Source organism: Grampus griseus, assembly GCF_964374135.1.
Source record: "Grampus griseus genome assembly, chromosome: 5".
NCBI lineage: Eukaryota > Metazoa > Chordata > Mammalia > Artiodactyla > Delphinidae > Grampus > Grampus griseus.
Window position 1 is genome coordinate 98,355,468 of NC_138998.1, and position 23,942 is coordinate 98,379,409.

General features: G+C 38.8%; 1 protein-coding gene across 4 annotated transcripts in view; it reads right to left on the minus strand.

Moving 5' to 3' along the window:
* EPHA6 (EPH receptor A6) overlaps positions 1 to 23,942 on the minus strand; it is a gene marked incomplete at its 5' end in the record, with an annotated part of 858,058 nt that overhangs the window by 19,648 nt on the left and 814,468 nt on the right. For all 4 annotated transcript variants that reach the window (XM_082654547.1, XM_082654545.1, XM_082654546.1 and 1 more), the window contains one exon: positions 19,780 to 19,929. In XM_082654547.1, coding sequence (XP_082510673.1) covers positions 19,780 to 19,929 — 150 coding nt within the window. The remainder of the gene's footprint in view (positions 1 to 19,779; positions 19,930 to 23,942) is intronic.

Below are 23,942 nucleotides of genomic sequence, written 5' to 3' on the forward strand. Positions count from 1 at the left end.
TCCTCTCTTCAAATGATTTATTTTTCATTTTGATCACTGCAACAACCGCCTAACTAGTCTTTTTGTTTCTCCTTTTCCTCCCTCAATCATCTCCCGTAGTGCACCCAAAGCAATCCTGCTGATGTGAAACTGTGATCACGTTCCTGAAATTCTGCAGTGGCTCACCATGACCCTGGCTCTCAGTCCTCACCTCTGGCTGCATCCTGTTTCCCCTTTGCTTTGGCCACTACAAAACACTTGCAGTCTCTCAGCTGGGCAAGCCGAGTTCAAGAGCAGGAACTGTTTCTTTTTTCCATATGTTCCCAGCATCTAAAACAATGCCTTGTCAAGTCAAAGAGTGAGCTCCAATTGTCATATATGTGACCTATGAAAGCTTTATATTAACCTTTATCTTCATTAACATGTCTTTTGTGGGAAGTTTTGTTTTATAGGTATTTCTGATTCCCTAGTCAAGGACTGACAGGGAGCCAGGAGCATATGGGGTGTTTTGTCTAAAAGACTAAATGAGGTTTATTGTTTTAGGATATGAAGGGGTGATAATTAACTAGAGAGAATTTTGTTAGCAGTATGGTTTTATGATAGCTGTAGGCTGTCATCCTTTGGAGAAGAGTTATACAAGGTTATACCTTTCTTTTAAAATGTAAGAAGAAAATTAAAACAAAGTGAAAAAATATGAAAATGACCGCAGTGATAACTTCTATGCAGAGGTAGAAGAAATTAGATTCTGTCAGAAATTACCATCTAAAACCTGGCTGGTTATTCTAAATAGATCATACTGGTTCCTTGTCAATGACACTGCAATTTTTAGCAGCCTAGAATCTACACAAGGCTCAGTTGGGACATGTAGCAGACTGTTCTGCTCTTGCTGAATCTGATGAGTTTTCCAATTGTGTTGACAGTTTCTGAATCAAAGCAGGCAATGTGCACCTTTTATTAAACTAGGCAAACAAGGAGTAGACAGTCAATATGAAGACACTGAGATATCCCTGAACAATACTATTGAACAAAGACTGCTTGGGCTGTGCAGGGAATCACATTATCATAACACTGCTAAACAACTCCTAAAGAGAAGCACATTGAATTTACTTATTTAAAAAGTTACTTTAAAAGAAACTGTCTCAAAATTTTAGCAAGGGTTGAAATGTACACTAGTAAATGGACTGTGAAATGGTTTTACTTCTATCTTCCCTCTAAATATTCATGATGGCTTTGTTGATAAATTCAATTCATCGACCTTAATTTCAGGTTGAAGGGGGATGGTGAAGCAAAGAGTTCCAGTATATCCTTACTTTTTGTGATAATGATTACTTACAGATATTAGGACATTTAGGTTTATAAAACAGTAATACTGAAAACACTGGTAATGTATTTTCCTGATATGCAATATAATGATTGTGTCTGCATAGGCAAAAGAAAAAAAGAAAGGAAAGAAGTAGTTATAAGTCAATAACATTTATAATATTATACCTATTTTCTTAGTCAATATTTTTCAACATACAGAATTTATAATTCAGTGAAAAACAATCAAAATCCAAATGAAATTCAGTGTACATTAGAAAAAGAGGGGGACAGAGTGATGAAAGAATAAGATACAGAAAGAAAACAATTTTTCCGAAGCTAATTTATAATTTAAATCATAAGGGCATGGAAACCTAAGTTTCCTTTCAAACTTTAATATGAAGAATTTCTTAAAACCTTACACTTAAGACAGTTCTCTAACCTCATTTTTTGGAAGTTGAAATAGAATGTCAAGGATCTATAAAAATGGAGAGTGCTTGCCCTTAGTAGGTTACCACCTTTCAGATTGTTGAATGAGTGGACAAAATGGGGGAAAATATGAAGTGTAGGATTCATAGGTTAAAAGGTTGCTGATGATATGATTTATGGTTTGGAAAATCTTTAGCCCTAACAGTTGAAAGTCACACCTTTTTTTTTTTTGGCCACATCACATGGCTTGTGGGATCTTAGTTTCCCAGCCAGGGATTGAACCTGGGTCCTCAGCAGTGAAAGTGCTGAGTCCTAAACACTGGACCACCAAGGAATTCCCAAAAGTCACACTTCTTGAGACTGAGATAATTAACACCTTCTAAGCAACTATGCTTCAGTTTTTAAGTAGTGGAAAGAGCATTAGTGAAGGAGTCACCTGAACTGCATCGCTGTCCTAAACAAGCTCTGCTCTTAGGAAAGTCTCTGTCTCCTCATTAAGAAAAGGAAACTAGATTCAGTACTTGTGATTGTACTTTTCAGCTCAAAAAGCTATGTTTCTAGAGTCAGTGAAACTGAAGGCTTAATCTGCAGGACCTCTGGTAACATCTCTTGATCTCCAAGTTCTGTAGCATCCAGATCTAGATTTGGCTTCATTTGAAAGGACTGTTTCCCACAGGGCTCCTGGTGCAGAAAGACAAAAATCCAGATAGGGACATACTATATCCCAGCAAATTAAGACTAGGAAGATTTGGGGAACCATGATGTTTTTGTTTTGGTTTTTTAATTGGGGTAGAGTTGCTTTACAATACTGTGTTAGTTTCTGATGTACAACAAAGTGAGTCAGCTCTATGTATATATATATATCCCCTCCCTCTTGGACCTCCTTCCCAACCCCCCATCCCACCCATCTAGGTCACCAAAGAGCATGGAGCTGAGCTTCCTGTGCTATACAGCAGGTTCCCACTAGCTATCTATTTTACACATGGTAGTGTATATATGTCAATCCCAATTACCAATTCATCCCAGCCCCTCTCCCCATTCTCCTATGTCCACATGTCCATTCTCTATATCTGTGTCTCTATTTCTGCCCTGCAAATAGGTCCATCTGTACCATTTTTCTAGATTCCACATATATGCATTAATATACGATATATGTTTTTCTCTTCTGACTTACTTCACTCTGTATGACAGACTCTAGGTCCATCCACATCTCTACAAATGACCCAATTTCATTCCTTTTTATGGCTGAGTAATATTCCATTGTATATGTGTACCACATATCTTCTTTATCCATTCATCTGTTGATGGACATTTAGGTTGTTTCCATGACCTGGCTTTTGTAAATCGTGCTGCAATGAATATTGTGGTGCATGTATCTTTTTGAATTATGTTTTTCTCAGGGTACATTCTGGGTCATATGGTAGCTCTATTTTTAGTTTTTTAAGGAACCTCCATACTGTTCTCCATAGTGGCTGTATCAATCTATATTCCCACCAATAGTACAAGAGAGTTCCCTTTTCTCCACACCCACTCCAGCATTTATATTGTTTGTAGATTTTTTGATGATGGCCATTCTGACTGGCACGAGGTGATACCTCATTGTAGCTTTGATCTGCATTTCTCTAATAGTGATGTTGAGCATCTTTTCATGTGCCTCTTGGCCATCTGCATGTCTTCTTTGGGAAAATGTCTATTTAGGTTTTCTGCCCACTTTTTGCTTGGGTTGATTGTTTTTTTGATATTGAGCTGCATGAGCTGTTTGTATATTTTGTAGATTAATCCCTTGTCAGCTGCTTCATTTGAAAATATTTTCTTCCATTCTGAGGGTTGTCTTTTCATCTTGTTTATGATTTCCTTTGCTATGCAAAAGCTTTAAGTTTAATTAGGTCCCATTTGTTTATTTTGTTTTTATTTCCATTACTCTAGGAGGTGGGTCAAAAAAGATCTTGCTGTCGTTTCTGTCAAAGAGCGTTATTCCTAAGTATTCCTCTAAGAGTTTTACAGTGTCTGGTCTTGCATTTAGGTCTTTAATCCATTTTGGGTTTATTTATTTATTTTTTAAATTTTTTTTTGGAGTATAATTGCTTTACAATGGTATGTTAGTTTCAGCTTCACAACAAAATGAATCAGTTATATATATATACATATGTTCCCATATCTCTTCCCGCTTGCGTCTCCCTCCCTCCCACCCTCCCTATCCCACCCCTCCAGGTGGTCACAAAGCACCGAGCTGATCTCCCTGTGCTATGCGGCTGCTTCCCACTGGCTATCTACCTTATGTTTGGTAGTGTATATATGTCCATGCCTCTCTCTCGCTTTGTCACAGTTTACCCTTCCCCCTCCCCATAGCTTCAAGTCCATTCTCCAGTAAGTCTGTGTCTTTATTCCTGTTTCACCCCTAGGTTTTTCATGACATTTTTTCCCTTAAATTCCATATATATGTGTTAGCATACGGTATTTGTCTCTCTCTTTCTGACTTACTTCACTCTGTATGACAGACTCTAGGTCTATCCACCTCATTACAAATAGCTCAATTTCGTTTCTTTTTATGGCTGAGTAATATTCCATTGTACATATGTGCCACATCTTCTTTATCCATTCATCCGATGATGGACACTTAGGTTGTTTCCATCTCTGGGCTATTGTAAATAGAGCTGCAATGAACATTTTGGTACATGACTCTTTTTGAATTATGGTTTTCTCAGGGTATATGCCCAGTAGTGGGATTGCTGGGTCATATGGTAGTTCTATTTGTAGTTTTTTAAGGAACCTCCATACTGTTCTCCACAGTGGCTGTATCAATTTACATTCCCACCAACAGTGTAAGAGGGTTCAATTTTCTCCACACCCTCTCCAGCATTTATTGTTTCTAGATTTTTTGATGATGGCCATTCTGACTGGTGTGAGATGATATCTCGTAGTTTTGATTTGCATTTCTCTAATGATTAGTGATGTTGAGCACTCTTTCATGTGTTTGTTGGCAGTCTGTATATCTTCTTTGGAGAAATGTCTATTTAGGTCTTCTGCCCATTTTTGGATTGGGTTGTTTGTTTTTTTGTTATTAAGCTGCATGAGTTGCTTATAAATTTTGGAGATTAATCCTTTGTCAGTTGCTTCATTTGCAAATATTTTCTCCCATTCTGAGGGTTGTCTTTTCGTCTTGTTTATGGTTTCCTTTGCTGCGCAAAAGCTTTGAAGTTTCATTAGGTCCCATTTGTTTATTTTTGTTTTTATTTCCATTTCTCCAGGAGGTGGATCAAAAAGGATCTTGCTGTGATTTATGTCATAGAGTGTTCTGCCTATGTTTTCCTCTAAGAGTTTGATAGTTTCTGGCCTTACACTTAGGTCTTTAATCTATTTTGAGCTTATTTTTGTGTGTGGTGTTAGGGAGTGATCTAATCTCATACTTTTACATGTAGCTGTCCAGTTTTCCCAGCACCACTTATTGAAGAGGCTGTGCTTTCTCCACTGTACATTCTTGCCTCCTTTATCAAAGATAAGGTAACCATATGTGCGTGGGTTTATCTCTGGGCTTTCTATCCTGTTCCATTGATCTATATTTCTGTTTTTGTGCCACTACCATACTGTCTTGATTACTGTAGCTTTGTAGTATAGTCTGAAGTCAGGAAGCCTGATTCCTCCAGCTCCGTTTTTCGTTCTCAAGATTGCTTTGGCTATTCAGGGTCTTTTGTGTTTCCATACAAATTGTGAAATTTTTTGTTCTAGTTCTGTGAAAAATGCCAGTGGTAGTTTGATAGGGATTGCATTGAATCTGTAGATCGCTTTGGGTAGTAGAGTCATTTTCACAATGTTGATTCTTCCAATCCAAGAACATGGTATATCACTCCATCTGTTTCTATCATCTTTAATTTCTTTCATCAGGGTCTTATAATTTTCTGCATACAGGTCTTTTGTCTCCTTAGGTAGGTTTATTCCTAGGTATTTTATTCTTTTTGTTGCAATGGTAAATGGGAGTGTTTTCTTGATTTCACTTTCAGATTTTTCATCATTAGTGTATAGAAATGCCAGAGATTTCTGTGCATTAATTTTGTATCCTGCTACTTTACCAAATTCATTGATTAGCTCTAGTAGTTCTCCGGTAGCATCTTTAGGATTCTCTATGTATAGTATCATGTCATCTGCAAAGAGTGACAGCTTTACTTCTTCTTTTCCGATTTGGATTCCTTTTATTTCCTTTTCTTCTCTGATTGCTGTAGCTAAAACTTCCAAAACTATGTTGAGTAAGAGGGGTGAGAGTGGGCAACCTTGTCTTGTTCCTGATCTTAGTGGAAATGCTTTCAGTTTTTCACCATTCAGGACGATGTTGCCTGTGGGTTTTTCATATATGGCCTTTATTATGTTGAGAAAGTTCCCTCTTTGCCTACTTTCTGCAGGGTTTTTTATCATAAATTGGTGTTGAATTTTGTCAAAAGCCTTCTCTGCATCTATTGAGATGATCATATGGTTTTTTCCTTCAGTTTGTTAATATGGTGTGTCACGTTGATTGATTTGCGTATACTGAAGAATCCTTGCATTTCTGGAATAAACCCCACTTGATCATGTTGTATGATCCGTTTAATGTGCTGTTGGATTCTCTTTGCTAGTATTTTGTTGAGGATTTTTGCATCTATGTTCATCAGTGATATTGGCCTTTAGTTATCTTTCTTTGTGACATCCTTGTCTGGTTTTGGTATCAGGGTGATGGTGGCCTCGTAGAATGAGTTTGGGAGTGTTCCTCCCTCTGCTATATTTTGGAAGAGTTTGAGAAGGATAGGTGATAGCTATTCTCTAAATGTTTGATAGAATTCGCCTGTGAAGCCATCTGGTCCTGGGTTTTTGTTTGTTGGAAGATTTTTAATCACAGTTTCAATTTCAGTGCTTGTGATTGGTCTGTTCATATTTTCTATTTCTTCCTGATTCAGTCTTGGCAGGTTGTGCCTTTCTAAGAATTTGTCCATTTCTTCCAGGTTGTCCATTTTATTGGCATAGAGTTGCTTGTAGTAATCACTAATGATCTTTTGTATTTCTGCAGTGTCAGTTGTTACTTCTCCTTTTTCATTTCTAATTCTATTGATTTGAGTCTTCTCCCTTTTTTTTGTTGATGAGTCTGGCTAATGGTTTATCATTTTTGTTTGTCCTTTCAAAGAACCAGCTTTTAGTTTTATTGATCTTTGCTATCATTTCCTTCATTTCTTTTTCATTTATTTCTGATCTGATATTCATGATTTCTTTCCTTCTGTTAACTTTGGGGTTTTTTTGTTCTTCTTTCTCTAATTGCTTTAGGTGCAAGGTTAGGTTGTTTATTTGAGATGTTTCCTATTTCTTAAGGTAGGATTGTATTGCTATAAACTTCCCTCTTAGAACTGCTTTTGCTGCATCCCATAGATTTTGAGTTGTCGTGTCTCCATTGTCATTTGTTTCTAGGTATTTTTTGATTTCCTCTTTGATTTCTTCAGTGATCACTTCATTATTAATTAGTGTATTGTTTAGCCTCCATGTGTTTGTATTTTTTACAGATCTTTTCCTGTAATTGATATCTAGTCTCATAGCATTGTGGTCGGAAAAGATACTTGATACAATTTCAATTTTCTTAAATTTAGCAAGGCTTGATTTGTGACCCAAGATATGATCTATCCTGGAGAATGTTCCATGAGCACTTGAGAAAAATGTGTATTCTGTTGTTTTTGGATGGAATGTCCTATAAATATCAATTAAGTCCATCTTGTTTAATGTATCATTTAAAGCTTGTGTTTCCTTATTTATTTTCATTTTGGATGATCTGTCCATTGGTGAAAGTGGGGTGTTAAAGTCCCCTACTATGAATGTGTTACTGTCGATTTCCCCTTTTCTGGCTGTTAGTATTTGCCTTATGTATTGAGGTGCTCCTATGTTGGGTGCATAAATATTTACAATTGTTATATCTTCTTCTTGGATTGATCCCTTGATCATGATGTAGTGTTCTTCTTTGTCTCTTCTAATAGTCTTTATTTTAAAGTCTATTTTGTCTGATATGAGAATTGCTACTCCAGCTTTCTTTTCATTTCCATTTGCATGAAATACCATTTTCCATCCCCTTACTTTCAGTCTGTATGTGTCTCTAGGTCTGAAGTGGGTCTCTTGTAGACAGCATATATATGGGTCTTGTTTTTGTATCCATTCAGCCAATCTGTGTCTTTTGGTGGGAGCATTTAGTCCATTTACATTTAAGGTGATTATCGATATGTATGTTCCCATTCCCATTTTCTTAATTGTTTTGGGTTCGTTATTGTAGGTCTTTTCCTTCTTTTGTGTTTCTTGCCTAGAGAAGTTGCTTTAGCAGTTGTTGTAGAGCTGGTTTGGTGGTGCTGAACTCTCTCAGCTTTTGCTTGTCTGTAAAGGTTTTAATTTCTCCATCAAATCTGAATGAGATCCTTGCTGGGTAGAGTAATATTGGTTGCAGGTTTTTCTCCTTCAACACTTTCAGTATGTCCTGCCACTCCCTTCTGGCTTGCAGAGTTTCTGCTGAAAGATCAGCTGTTAACCTTATGGGGATTCCCTTGTGTGTTATTTGTTGTTTTTCCCTTGTTGCTTTTATTATGTTTTCTTTGTATTTAATGTTTGACAGTTTGAATAATATGTGTCTTGGCGTATTTCTCCTTGGATTTATCCTGTATGGGACTCTCTGTGCTTCCTGGACTTGATTAACTATTTCCTTTCCCATATTAGGGAAGTTTTCAACTATAATCTCTTCAAATATTTTCTCAGTCCCTTTCTTTTTCTCTTCTTCTTCTGGAACCCCTATAATTCGAATGTTGGTGCATTTAATGTTGTCCCAGAGGTCTCTGAGACTGTCCTCAGTGCTTTTCATTCTTTTTTCTTTATTCTGCTCTGTATTAGTTATTTCCATTATTTTATCTTCCAGGTCACTTATCCGTTCTTCTGCCTCAGTTATTCTGCTATTGATCCCATCTAGAGTATTTTTCATTTCATTTATTGTGTTGTTCATCATTGTTTGTTTCATCTTTAGTTCTTCTAGGTCCTTGTTAAATGTTTCTTGCATTTTGTCTATTCTATTTCCAAGATTTTGTATCATCATTACTATCATTATTCTGAATTCTTTTTCAGGTAGACTGCCTATTTCCTCTTCATTTTTTAGGTCTGGTGGGTTTTTATCTTGCTCCTTCATCTGCTGTGTGTTTTTCTGTCTTCTCATTTTGCTTATCTTACTGTGTTTGGTGTCTCCTTTTTGCAGGCTGAAGGTTCGTAGTTCCTGTTGTTTTTAGTGTCTGTCCCCAGTGGCTAAGGTTGGTTCAGTGGGTTGCGTAGGCATCCTGGTGGAGGGTACTAGTGCCTGTGTTCTGGTGGATGAGGCTGGATCTTGTCTTTCTGGTGGGCAGGTCCACGTCTGGTGGTGTGTTTTGGTGTGTCTGTGGCCTTATGATTTTAGGCAGCCTCTCTGCTAATGGGTGGGGTTGTGTTCCTGTCTTGCTAGTTGTTTGGCATAGGATGTCCAGCACTGTAGCTTGCTGGTCATTGACTGAAGCTGGGTGCTGGCGTTGAGATGGAGATCTCTGGGAGATTTTCACCGTTTGATATTATGTGGAGCTGGGAGGCCTCTTGTGGACCAGTGTCCTGAAGTTGGCTCTCCCACCTTAGAGGCACAGCACTAACTCTTGGCTGCAGCACCAAGAGCCTTTCATCCACACGGCTCCTTAATTTGGGATGATTCGTTGTCTATTCATGTATTCCACAGATGCAGGGTACATCAAGTTGATTGTGGAGCTTTAATCCGCTGCTTCTGATGCTGCTGGGAGAGATTTCCCTTTCTCTTCTTTGCTCTCACAGCTCCCAGGGGCTCAGCTTTGGATTTGGCCCCACCTGTCCGTGTAGGTCGCCGGAGGGCGTCTGTTCTTTGCTCAGACAGGACGGGGTTAAAGGAGCCGCTGATTCGGAGGCTCTGGCTCACTCAGGCCGGGGGTAGGGAGGGTCACGGAGTGCGGGGCGGACCTACGGCGGCAGAGACCGACGTGATGTTGCCAGCCTGAGGCGCGCCGTGCGTTCTCCCGGGGGAGTTGTCCCTGGATCCCGGGACCCTGGCAGTGGCAGGCTGCACAGGCTCCCCGGAAGGGGGGTGTGGATAGTGACCTGTGTTCGCACACAGGCTTCTTGGTGGCGGCAGCAGCGGCCTTAGCGTCTCATGTCTGTCTCTGGGGTCCGCACTTTTAGCCGCGGCTCGCGCCCGTCTCTGGAGGTCCCTTAAGCAGCTTTCTTAATCCCCTCTCCTGGCGCACCAGGAAACAAAGAGGGAAGAAAAAGTCTCTTGCCTCTTTGGCAGGTCCAGACCTTTTCCCGGACTCCCTCCTGGCTAGCCGCGGTGCACTAACACCCTGCAGGCTGTGTTCACACCGCCAACCCCAGTCCTCTCCAGGCGCTCCGACGGAAGTCCGAGCCTCAGCTCCCAGCCCCGCCCACCCCGGCGGGTGAGCAGACAAACCTCTCGGCTGGTGAGTGCCGGTCGGCCCGATCCTCTGCGCTGGAATCTCTCCGCTTTGCCCTCCGCACCCCTGTTGCTGTGCTCTCCTCCGCAGCTTCGAAGCTCCCCCACTCCGCCACCCAGATCCTCCACCCGCGAAGGGGCTTCCTAGTGTGTGGGCACTTTTCCTCCTTTACAGCTCCCTCCCGCTGGTGCAGGACCCGTCCCTATCCTTTTGTCTCTGTTTATTTTTTTCTTTTGCCCTAACCAGTGTCGTGGGAGGTTCCTTGCCTTTTGGGAGGTCTGAGGTCTTCTGCCAGCGTTCAGTAGGTGCTCCGTAGGAGTTGTTCCACGCGTAGATGTATTTCTGGTGTATCTGTGGGGAGGAAGGTGATCTCCGCGTCTTACTCTTCCGCCATCTTCCCGGAAGTCTCCCGAGTTTATTTTTGTGTATGATGTTAGGGAGTGTTCTACTTTCATTCTTTTACATGTAGCTGTCCAGTTTTCCAGGCACCACTTATTGAAGAGGCTGTCTTTTCTCCATCGTATATTCTTGCCCTCGTTGTCATAGATTAGGTGACCATAGGTGCGTGGGTTTATCTCTGGGCTTTCTATCCTATTCCATTGATCTATATTTCTGTTTTTGTGCTAGTATCATACTGTCTTGATTACTGTAGCTTTGTAGTATAGTCTGAAGTCAGGGTGCCTGATTCTTCCATCTCCATTTTTCTTTCTTAAAATTGCTTTGGCTATTTGGGTTCTTTTGTGTTTCCATACAAATTGTAAAATTTTTTATTCTTATGGGGAACCATGATGTTCACTACTATGCCAGTTCCCCTCAACGAAGTATACTTTTTGGAAATATAAACACACATTTCAAATCTACTTTTATGAAATAATCGTTTCTTTAAGAAGACAATGTTCTTAAAACTCAGGCCCATTTTACCAAGCACTCTCTAGGAAAAAACCAGATATTTCTTCATTCATGTATCATTTCCATTTTAGAAAGATAATAGGCAATTTTAATAACATATTTCCTGGGCCCACTAAAAATATTGGAAAGCTATAGAAAAATAGTTTATGAGTACAAAGGAAAAGGGGATTTTAAATTATCCTCTTTGAGACATTTCTCCAAAGAAGAAATACAGATGGCCAATAGGCACGAGAAAGGATGCTCAACATCACTAATCATTAGAGAAATGCAAATCAAAACTGCAGTGAGGTATCACCTCATGCCAGTCAGAATGACCATCATTAAAAAGTCTACAAATAACATGCTGGAGAGGGTGTGGAGAAAAGGGAACCCTCTTACAGTGTTGGTGGGAATGTAAGTTGGTGCAGCCACTGTGGAAAGCCGTATGGAGGTTCCTTAGATAACTAAAAATTGAATTACCATATGATCCACAATCCCATTCCTGGGCATATATCCAGACAAAAGTATAATTCAAAAAGATACATGCACCCCTATGTTCATAGCAGCACTATTCACAATAGCCAAGACATGGAACCAACCTAAATGTCCATTGACAGATGAATGGATAAAGAAGATGTGGTATATATACACAATGGAATACTACTCAGCCACAAAGAAGAACAAAATAATGCCATTTGCAGCAACATGTATGCAATTAGGATTATTATTCTAAGTAAGTCAGAAAAAGAAAGACAAACACCATATGATATCATTTATATGTGGAATCTAAAAAATGACACAAATGAACCTATCTATGAAACAGAAACAGAATCAGGGACATAGGGAATAGACTGGTGGTTGCCGAGAGGGAGGGAGCTGGGAGAGGGTTGGGAGTTTGGGATTAGCAGATGGTATATACAGAATGGATAACAACAAGGTCCTACTGTATAGCACAGGGAACTATATTCAATATCCTGGGATAAATCATAAAGGAAAAGAATGTATATATATGTATAACTGAGTCACTTTGCTGTATAGCAGTAATTAACACAACATTGTAATTCAACTATATTTCAATAGAAAATAAATGTTTATAAAAAATATATAGAATCTAGCATCTTACAAGAACTTCCTTTACTGTAACAATCTGGCATTTTCTACATTTTAAAGATGAACATAATAAAAACAAGATATTTGTCCTAATTGGCAAAAAAAAAAAAGCCTCTTTGTAAATATGCTTTAAAGAGAAAAAAATAATTATAAAAATTATAAGAGCAGTAGACTGTAAATTTCTTCCAACTAGAAATTGAAGGTATAATTAATTTTTTATGAGAATGTTGCTGGTATGTATATATCTTCTAGCTTTGTGGTTATTTAGAAAAAAATATTTCCCTTGAAAATTATACTGTGTTAGTAGCATACTGGTTATTGGTTTTCTCTACTTGAAACCTTACTATTTGAATTACTTACAATGGTGATTGATTGAACCTCATAATATCCCCTATTACTCTTGCCTCTGTAACAGACATGCATCATGTTAGTGTAATTAGTATGTATTTAATTAAAATGTTGCCCTTGCCTGTGTACCAATAGTAGGAATTATTGAAAAACTGAGAAAAAGAAGGTCATTTTGAAAATTGCTTTGGTAGAAACATAATCAAACAAGTGCAAAAATTCCCTCTGTAATATGGAAGGTTGAAATAATGGGAATGGGCCTTTAGCAGTTTACTGTATCTTACACAGATCATTATAAAAGGACCATTACATAATAAAGTAGAGTTTGGAAAACGTAATCAGTGACAAAAATTGGAAATGACTGGACTCTCTAAGTCATAAAATTATACTGCATTTGTGGTAAGTGGATTCTACACATCCACCATTCTTGGCTGAAATACTGACCTATAATTGAGAAAGGTTATAAAATTATGAAGACAAATTCAAAATATGGTAAAAGGTTATTTTCTTCCTTCTCAAATTTTGAAAAGAGGGATCAATTCAGGTAAGGTCAAAAGGTTATTTCTAACCACATCATCTATATAAAAAAGTATCCTAAAGCTGAACTCTAATTTTTTTCTTCAGGTAAGTTTCAGAAAGCAATCTAAAGCAAAACTCACTATCATATAAAAGCTTTTGAAAAGTAAGGAGAAAAAAACCCCCAAAACACTGAGGCAGTATTATGTTTTCTACTAAACCTCAAATGAGAAGTTCTCTCATAGTGGTTCTCTTTTTGGGAAACTGAACTAGCTGAGTAGCATATACCTAAATGATACCATACCTAGAAGGCATTTGGGCTTCAAATTACTTCAAGGTGAATCCTTCCTTCCCTCCCTCCCTCCCTTCCTCCCTCCCTCCCTTCCTTCCTTCCTTCCTCCCTCCCTTCCTTTCTTTTTCATTCATTCATTCTTTCTTTTTTTTCTAAAACAGCAGCATGTCAGGGAAAAAACCAAAACAAACAAAATCCAAGTCTCCAGTCTTGCATTCAGATAATTAGTTTGAGCTAAGTTGCCTCTCATTTATGTGGTGCTAGTTTTTTTCCTACATATTAGCTCTGTGGGGATTTGATTATTTAATGTTGCCTGCTGTTCATGTTTTGCTTGCATTTTCTTCGGTTAAGCACATTACACAGTGTAAGTGTTGTAAGAACTGCAGTGCCCTTGGTGTCCTCTTTGGAGCCAGTGTAGCTCCTAGCATTACAGTGTACTCCTACTATGTAGTAAACAACAATTATTTTGAACTTGGATGAAAATAACATAGAACATTATCCTGCAATACCTTAAAAAGAAAGAAAAAAATGCTAGAAAACAGCAAGGAACTATGCACCTTCAATGTGCCTGTGACATGTTTCTGGTAATAGGCTAAATATATTGATGATTAGAATTTTATTTTAAGCTACTGCCTTAAATATTTTTAATAAATATAATAAATATAGTACATTTTATAAAATTTTAACATCAAGACAAAAAATACTGCAGAAAAGATTTATAGTTCCAAACAACAGTGAGTCAATCCACATTCTTTTGCTGACAGGAAACAATGAAAACACTTCTCTTGTGACACAGTGGCATACCTAATTAAAGATGCTTTGATCTCATTACGTAGAGCTTGCGTGGTATGGAGACTCCTTTGAAAATTAGACTTCTATGGTACAGCTCAGAGGGTAAAAGCACGCACTTAGGAGTAAGTAGGGGGCTTCAACTTCAGTTCTATCGTTAACCATCTAGTAATCTTGGGTAAGTTGTTTAAACTTTCTAGAAAGCCTCGTATCTACAAATGGGAGTAAAAAGAGTATCTATCTTAAAGAATTATTTTGAGGATTAAATGAGCCAATATCCTAAAATACTTGGCTCATAATAAATTCAGAAATTGCAAGCTATGATTATTACCATTGATTAATTAAATACCTTCTATGTACCAGGTGCTTTATATATATTATCTTTCACTTTTTCAAATCCTGCAGTTGAGTAATTTGAACCCCATTATAGACAGTATCTCAGAAAGCTGTAACCACTTGCCTAAGATTACATGGCCAGTGAACTGCAGAGCTGAGATTTCAACCCCGATCTTTCTAGCTCTAAAGCAGTGGCTTCTAACTGGGAGTGATTTTTATACCCCATCTCTGACTGGGCAATGTTTGGGGGCAGTTTCTGTTGTCATGACTGGGAGGGTGCTACTCGCACCTAGTGGGTAGAGGCCGGGATTGGTGTGAAAGATGCACAGGACAGCACCCCTGCCCGCACACCACAACAAAGGATTATTTGGTCCAACACTAGTTCTGAGGTTGTGAAACCCTGCTCTAAAGCTCTCATGATCTTTCCACTACACCTGCTGCTGCACTAGAATATAATGATGCACAGTGTTAATATTTTGGTGCCATTTGATACTGCAATAAATAAAACTGCTCTTGAAAACAATGCACAGAAAAGAATACTATAGTATAGCTCTGGCAGCACAACTGCTTTCCTTTGGGGACTTCCTTCCTCACTCCATGTGATTATGGGGAAATTGCCAATCACAGTGCTCCACCCACCTCCGAATGCACATGCTGGTACCTAAACCTTGCTGGGCCGATCATAGTGTCCATTCCCTGGCATGGTTTTGGTTCAGAGTTGGGTAGAGCCCTAACACAGCCAACCAGTCTTCTCTGGGATTGGTGTATGAATTTTCACAGAGAGAAGGTTTCATTCTGCTGAGGTGGCTAAGCTGGAATGCTGAACCCTGGAGCATAAAGAAGAATAAAGCAAAGAAGAAGACCTTTGCAACAGGAGAAAATGAGGTCAATGGACCTAGTGCTTGGGAAGCACTAAAAATCCTGCCGATCCCCGAGATATAGCACTGCTCAACTCCTTCTTAGTCTCATGAATGAAAAAAATTATTTTTACTTAAGTGAGTTCACATTGACTTTCTGTCATTGATAATCAAAAGTACTTTGAATAATAGAGTATGCATGCTTTTTTGGCATATGCTAAAAAGTAGCGATGTTGCATTCACACAATGTCGTTTATATTAAAAAGGAAAAGAAGGCCTGAGGTCTACCCTTGAGGAGTGTACATTCTACTTGGGGGCAGGGGCAAGACTTAGAAATGCCAGAACTTCATCTCCTCGCCTACATACACAGAGGGCTCCTTGGCAGCGGGGGCTGGATTTTCTAGTTCTCCATCCCTATCCACACGCCCAGTGACTGGCATGTGTTCAAACAGTAACGGCTGAAAGGCTAAGCAGATGGCACCTACTGTTATGTTTGGTATGTCTTTTATGGACTAGTCCTGGGTACTCTGTGTTTTCTAATTTCCTTATGTACAGTCCTAATGTACATTACCACTGACCTTTGGGAAAATCATTATATTATTCACGAAAATAGATTATGCAAACTCAGAATTGTTCATTGCAATGAAATATGCCACAGTCTGCAGAATGGAGGGACTATTTCATGAAAACTATCTGAAATTTCCTAAACTCATTTAAAATCCTAAAGCATGTTAACATTCCATATTTAACTAAGCCCATAAATTAAACTCACCAAAATGTAATAAAAATATAAAATATTAAAACAGAGCATAGTTGAATTTTTACTGTCTAAAAATGACTTTCCTTATTTAAAATACTCCTTGGTTGCATAAAGTCAAACACAAGACTGAACTTTGATCAAACATGTGAAATGCAGGACAAACAGGAAATAAGTCACATTTGGAGAGAGCAGCTTGGAAAGTTTTGATTAAGCTATTTCTGCTTCTAAATAGAAATTCCGGTTTCAGGATCTGTCACAGATACGCTGACTTCCAATATGTTAAGCTAAACAGAATTTCAACTCTACTGCAGCAGCAAAAAATATTCACAAGATACATAAAAGATTTTAGCTCTTAGGACTTTCCTCTCCTCTTGTATTGATCTGAGGACCTAGAGGGTTTGGCTTTTTATTTATTTTCCCCAGAACTTTTTGTTCTCCTCTTTTCAGATTCTTGCTTGCATATTCTTTGGTAGCTACTCAAAGACCATGAAAATAACCAGCTTAGTCCTTACCTGGTCCTTGAAGAACAACCAAGCTCTGGGCGGAAGAAGCATTCAGCCTTGTGCTGTGGGCAATGGCAACCCTGAATGAATGAGGATGGGCTTAATGTCCAGGGGTCTATTCCTGGCTGCAGCAACTTCTTCTGATTCCAGATATAGTCTTTGTGGCCAAATGAGGTTTAATAGACAGAATGGCTCTGTAAATGGTCATCTTGGACACAGATCATCAACACACATGGCCAGAATGGCTGGGTGAACTGTTGGGCACGATCCATGAAGGGAGGAGTTGACAACAGGGTTTGGACTACTCTAGGCAACAGTTAAGAACAATTTACATGGGGGTCTGTGTTGGAAACTACACATGTGGGCTTTTTCTTTCAGAGGCTGCTCTCCTAGAAAATCTGTCTTGCAGTCTGGTATCTTCACCTGTACATGCTCTGCTCTGTGGAAGTCCTATCGGATTTCTTGTATCTCCACAGAGATTCCTAAACTTGAGAAAAGAACAATCTGAATCATTCCTTTGCTGAGACAAGTATGATAAAACTATTTCTCCAGAGATTATAAAACCATAGCACGTTACTGTTAAAAGGGATATTAAAAATCACTTAACCTAGTCCTTTCATTGTATTTATTGGTCATGAAACTGAGGCACTTTCATTGTTGAATTATATCTACATAACCATGGCCGTGGTTACCAAATTCGTGGTACAATGTACCCCAGGCGGCAAGATGATAATCCAGGAGGCAGGAAAAATAATAGAACTTCTCTTTATGTTTATTTGTCTCATCCTATTGTAAGAAAGACTATTTATGCATGTCTAATAAGAATGACTATGACTTTTATGGCCATAATGAAATGACTGTTACAAATGTATTTGGCAATATATATAATATATTTAAAATCAACCCCCTAGCATTTCTTATCCTCCTTTCTTGCTTTTTTCCCCCAAAGCAGTGATTATCAGGTTACATATTATATATTTTACTGATTTACTTAAAGTCTGTTTCCCTCTTGCTAGAATATAAACTCAATGAGGGCAAGAAATCACTGGCCCATAGACTGTGAACTAAACCACCATGAAAGAGGTAGTTCTCCCCTCTTCTCCTTGCCCATAACATCTTCTAAAAGGTTATTAGAATTGTCTTCTAATATCACTGTCAAATCACTTACTATGTGGTTCTAGGGAAATCATGTCACTTCTCTAAGCCTCAGTTTCATAACCAAGTTCAACTCGGGTTGGACTAGATAATCTTTATGGTCCCTTCCAGGTGTAACACTTGTTTTCTGTTGTATCTCCGCTTCCTGAAACAGAGAAGGCACCCAATGAATATTTTTTAATGAAAAATGAATATATTAGTAGGTAGTACTTGTATACAATGTGCAAATAAGTATACATGTGTCAGTTGTGAATGCTCAAGAACTTTTTACTGGCAAGGATGTATTATTAGTAAAGTTTGGAGTCCTCTGAGTTAGGCAATTTTTTATTTTACGTCTGTCAGGAAACAGGTTAAGACAAGGATTAATGGAGTACCAGTTAAGGAGGGTACTTGACCCGAGGGCTCTTCTGTGCAGTGAAGACTTTAACTCATCTGGAGGAGGACGTTTTATTCTAGAGATTTGCTTCAATGGCCTATTTTAGTCAGGTCAAATTAGGACAGGCAGGCAAGCATTATCTTGGGTTAAGAGTGGAGCAGGAACTATGGTGACTGAATCCAGGGCTTCTATTACCTTGGATAACTGGTGAAAGAAAGATGAGTTCTTCAGGGAGAGAAGGGACGAATTTCTGCTTCTGGGATTCAATTTTAAGAAGAGCTGGAGAGGTGGTCACAAGTTGCCCCAAACAAGGCCCAGAGACAGGAAAGAGCAACGAGCTCCTGCAAATAAAATTCCCTGAAAGACAGTAAACTCTAGGCAAATGGTCTGGATCCAAAAAGTCTAAGTGTTGGCAGTGGAGGAAAGGCTGCTGATTATGGCATACTCTGTACTTAAGGGCAAATGTTCTGCAGGACCGAGCCACCTGGCTTTGTGTTTTGATGATGTGCTTTAAAGAGCAAGATTGAGCAGTGTTTTATGACCTTGAACTTGCTGCCATGTAGGTTTCTGGACCTGGTATCCTCTGCAGAGTCAGTAGGCACCCACAGGACTGAGCAGGACTCAGCTTCTAAAGTAACACTCCAAGGCAGGGAGAAACAATAGCCATGGTGAGCTAATCAAAACCCAGTCTTCTCTGTGTCTGGCATTCAAAAGGGATAGACCTTCTCTGTCACTGAACAAACCCTTAAGATACTTGGATAACTTGAGGCGGGGGTAAAGTAATGAGTGTGAGGTGTGGAGGGGAGGCTGAAGCAATTGAATGGAAAACAGAGAAGAGATGTGACAGGAGTTGACCGTGTTTAGGGATTTTTCTATAGCCATATAGTCTTTGTTTCCCCTTATGAACATTCAGAAACCCAGTAGAGCTGACTTCCCATTGCCATTGTCTCAGAAACCATTCGATACTTGGAGGAAGCAAACGAGTAGACAAAGTCTCAATTCTGGGATGAGGCAGTGGGATATTAAAATATATTTGCAGCTCTGACAGCACGTTTACTTGCATTGTCAGGATCCTAGCATATTTTGACTACCGTCTCTACTACCTTGGACAGTCCATAGAGGTCAAATGTGTGTTAACTATCCTGTTCTATAGTATTATTAGCCACCAAGGTAATTTTTACAGATAAAACGGAAACAAAACAGATTGCAAAGAGGGTCATGTATCTCAAAAGAACCATACGACATGACTCATATTGATAATACATTGCCTGAAAGCATTCAATCTTTTTCTACTAAGGGATATCTAGTCTAAATTAGTTTGCCCTTTACAGTGGTACATTAAATTGCTCTAAGGAAGAAATGAAAAGTAAACATTATTCACTGTTTTTTGTTTTAGGCCAAGGCTATTGCATAAGCACAGTCACACTACCTTAGAGTGATATATGTGGAAGTATCAGATGTAAGACACAGATCAGGTACTTACGTGACAAAGTCCATCAGCTGGCCCTTATGACACCAGGTACAGCTCAGAGTGAAAGGCTGCCACAGACCCTGACAACTCTCAGGAAGATAAGGGCTAATTTGAGTGAGGGCAAAAGGCATATTTCCCCATCAATGCTAATATGTCTGCATTCATAAAACGGCAGTTTAACTATGGGTGGCACTTACGTCTTGGTTAGACATTTCCCAGTAAGGTCTCTCTCCATAGGACATGACCTCCCACATGACAATGCCATAGCTCCATGCATCACTTGCCGAGGAGAATTTTCTGTAGGCAATAGCTTCTGGGGCTGTCCACCTTATGGGTATTTTCCCACCCTGGAAAACAAATTGGAGACTTTTTCAGTTGGGTCACAAGTGTATTAAAGATTGAAGTGGCATTGCAATTAAATATATTTTATTAGAAAGACCTAAACACTGCACTGGCATTTTAAATAAAAAGAAACCAGAATAATGTTAAAATGTCAGAAATATATTTTCTATAATAGTTATTCAGTGAAAACAGCTTTAATGGGAAAGAAGTCACACTTCAGAAATATTTTATTTCATTCATTAGAGAAATTTATTTTCACTTTAGAATCACACAATTAAATTCACTATCATGCCATTTGAAGAATGTTCCAGATTATAGGACATTAAAGCTAAATATCATTCAACATTCATTAAACATTGTATTGCATGTATAAATAATAATGATAATAAGTTCTAACTTAATTGAAGTCAAATGGTTAAATACAGAATTGAGACTTTTCTCTAAACAATTTAACGTTTATCAGAACTTTATGTCCTTTCCCTTTTGCTCTTTTTCATCTGCTACGATTACGTTTCTTTGAAATTTAAAAATCCTTGAACATTATACAAAAGCCCCTGAAAAAGATATCTTCCTTAGAACTCTTTAGTCTATATTCTTGTTCTATGGTCAAGTTAACATTTGAACATATTAAAGAGACTAAATTGCATGAATTTAGTCTATACTGTTCAGGTACTAAAGTCTGCTATTGCGTTATACTTATTTTTTATCAACACATTACATTTTATCTCTCAAAACACTCTATAAGTCCCTTCTTACTGTAATGACAGGAATAAAACTATTTACGCATTTGATTTACAATTTTTGAAATCTGCAGCTCTGAACAGCAAGTTGAGCGAAGGAGAGCAACCCTGGCGCCACTAGATGGCGGAAGAGTACAACGAGCGGCTCCCAGACGGCGGTCTCCTACCGCGCGGAGAGGGCTTCTGTTCCCAGCAAATGATTTTCGACAGTCAGAAAACCCACCACGATGGAATTGTTTCATCATTATCATCACTTTCAGGACCACAATCATCTGATCACCCGCTGTGCTCAAAGTCTGGTGTTAGGGTGAGTGGGGTGGAGGGAAATAAAGGGTGCATTCTCTGGCCCTTGAGGAATTTAGGGCGAACATCTTTTAAGAGGAAGCCGTTAATCGAGTAACCGAAACACTACTTATTTAGTAATCTAAACGCCACTTACTTGAAGGGAAAAGAGATTCACCCGAAATAGGAATAATTCGGTTTCACAAGGCAAATGAGAACATTAACAGAACCTCACTTTAAAGACTTGTGGCAAGGAATTCTTAAAAGGAACCTTGGGGGAAAATACCTTGAATTCAGTCCCCTCTTTTTACAGGTGAGCTGACTGAGCCCAAGGTTTAGAGATTTAGAGACTCTTCCCCACACTGTTAAGCACATAGTGTCAACTAATGTTATCATAGTAGTATTGTGGAACATTGATATAAAGATGCAAATATTTCAGCATGGGGGGAAAAGTTGGGCCAAACTAACTTTCATGTTTTAACACAGAGTATCTATAACCGTATAGCACAGTAGTATAACAGAAGGGAGCCTGAAACCTGGGGTTTTCACCTTTTGGGGCAGCACCAAATTAAGAGCAGGAAGTTAAATTTGCAAAGTTGGTGATGGAAGTTTAAGAGGGTGGTGAGTCCGGGAAGGGGAGGATTCATTCTTAAACCCGAAGTAGAGTTGCCAGATAAAATATAGGACCCACAGTTAAATTTGAATTTCAGATAAATAACAAATACATTTTTTTGTGTATTAGTATGTCCCATAGAGGAATTATTTTTTGGTATAAGTACATCCCAAATATTGCACGAGACATATTCATACTAAAAAGATATTCATTGTTTACCTGCAATTCAAATTTAACTGGGCATCCTATATATATATATATATATATATTTTTTTTTTTTTTTTTTTTTTTTTTTTTTTTTTTTTTGCGGTACGCGGGCCTCTCACTGCTGTGGCCTCTCCCGTTGCAGAGCACAGGCTCCAGACGCGCAGGATCAGCGGCCACGGCTCACAGGCCCAGCCGCTCCGCGGCATGTGGGATCCTTCTGGACCGGGGCACGAACCCGTGTCCCCTACATCGGCAGGCGGACTCTCAACCACTGCGCCACCAGGGAAGCCCTGGGCATCCTGTATTTTTATTTACTACACTTGTTAACCCTTAACCCAGGGCATTAAAAAAATTCAGAAATGGGAACATGGTAAATGATCCAACAGAACACAGTGTTCTGAAAAAACTAGGTGGTCTATGCCGCAGGAGGGACAAGGCTATTCCGACTTGTGTTCGTGCACTCGCACCGCAGCAGCCTTTGTTTTAGTGTGTGTTGTGGCTGAAGCTCCTCGGGCTTGTGGCCCTGCTTTCTGAAGCCACTTAAGTCAGGCTCAGGCTTCTTTCAAATATGGAAGCCACACTTCCAGAGAATAAATACCAAATCTGTAAATGTGACCTCAGAGCTGATGCAAGAGCAGCAGTCTCATCGAGCATTTCTGAATCTGGATATTTCTTGGTCTCTTCTGGCAAACAGTACGTGGAAGTATGACTTGCTAGTCTGCTGGGCTCTTCCTTTGCTAAATAAATCTTTGTGAGTTCTATTGAGACAGGCTAAAGAACGGAGTTCAGGGTTATTTTATGTGCATTCACTTATAAATGACATCTCATATAAATGAGTCACATATAAATTTATATTTCCTATAACTAGGTATCGCATATAAATGATAACTTTATCACTTTCCTTCCTAAGATTTTACTTTTTTCCTCAAGGGGAATATATTACAGAATGTTTGATTAATAAGCATTGCTACATGTTATGGACTGAATTGTGTTCCCCCCAGAATTCATATGTTGAAGCACTAACCTTCCATGTGACTGCAATCTGGAGCTAGGGCCTTTGAAGAGGTAATAAAATTAAATGAGGTCACGAGGGTGGGCCCTAATCCAATATGACTGGTGTCTTTCTTAGAAAGTGAAGAGACACCAGAGGTGTGCAGCACAGGGAAAAGGCCGTGTGAGGACACAGCAAGAAAGTGACCACCTGCAAGCCAAACAGAGAAGTCTCAGGAGAAGCCCAAACTGCTGATACCCTGAATTTGGATGTCCAGACTCCATAACTGTGAAAAATAAATTTTTATTATTTGAGCCACACAGTCTATGGTATTTTGTTATGACATCCCTAACAGACTAATACACTACCCCCATTAAAAAAATCAAAATTTTTTCCCTAAGTTGAGCAACAATGCAAAAAGGACGGTACATCTTTATTTCAGATTTTTTCCCCAAGTGTCATATTGTAATGGAAAGTGTGAGTTAGAATAAATCTTAAAATATTAAGTATGAAAAATTGGCACAGAAGTTTTAATGTAGGAGATACTATTCTCATTAAGAAAAACGCATGGTAACATGAACCTGACAGTATGCACAAACTGCAATAATTCTGAGCATATATGGGATGGAGATAAGAAAGCATTCAAATTTTTTTTCTAATGGGAGGATCTATACTAGATATAGTTTATATCTAAGTGCAAGATGAGACAGAAAGGAAGATGTACTTAAGATTACTGTATGGTCTGTACTGTCTTTCCTACTTTAGAGGAAACTCCCACTTTAGTTCTTTAAAAAAAATTTTTTTTTTTAATTGAATGGACCAACAAACTCCTGTGGCTTTATCTCATCTACTTATTTTTGCCCATGATCTTGAATCATAGACAGAGGTAATGCACTAAGGTACTTTTTTTTTCTCAAAGCGTTAACCACCAGATGTTTGTTTCAGGTTTCAGGAATGAACAAATAGTACTTTAAGTTTGAAATCACAATCATTGTAACATTACATGTTGCTTTGCCATATGTTTGTGAGAAAAAAGAAGTTACCAAAGATACTAATCAAAATGGCTGAATGTAACTCAAAAGTCTTCTCAGTTACTAATACCTCCCTTATGCAGCAAGCTTAATCACTTAGGGAACAAAGGAGAAACAGGAAGTAAGCAAACTGGATATCACTACTGAGAAGTTT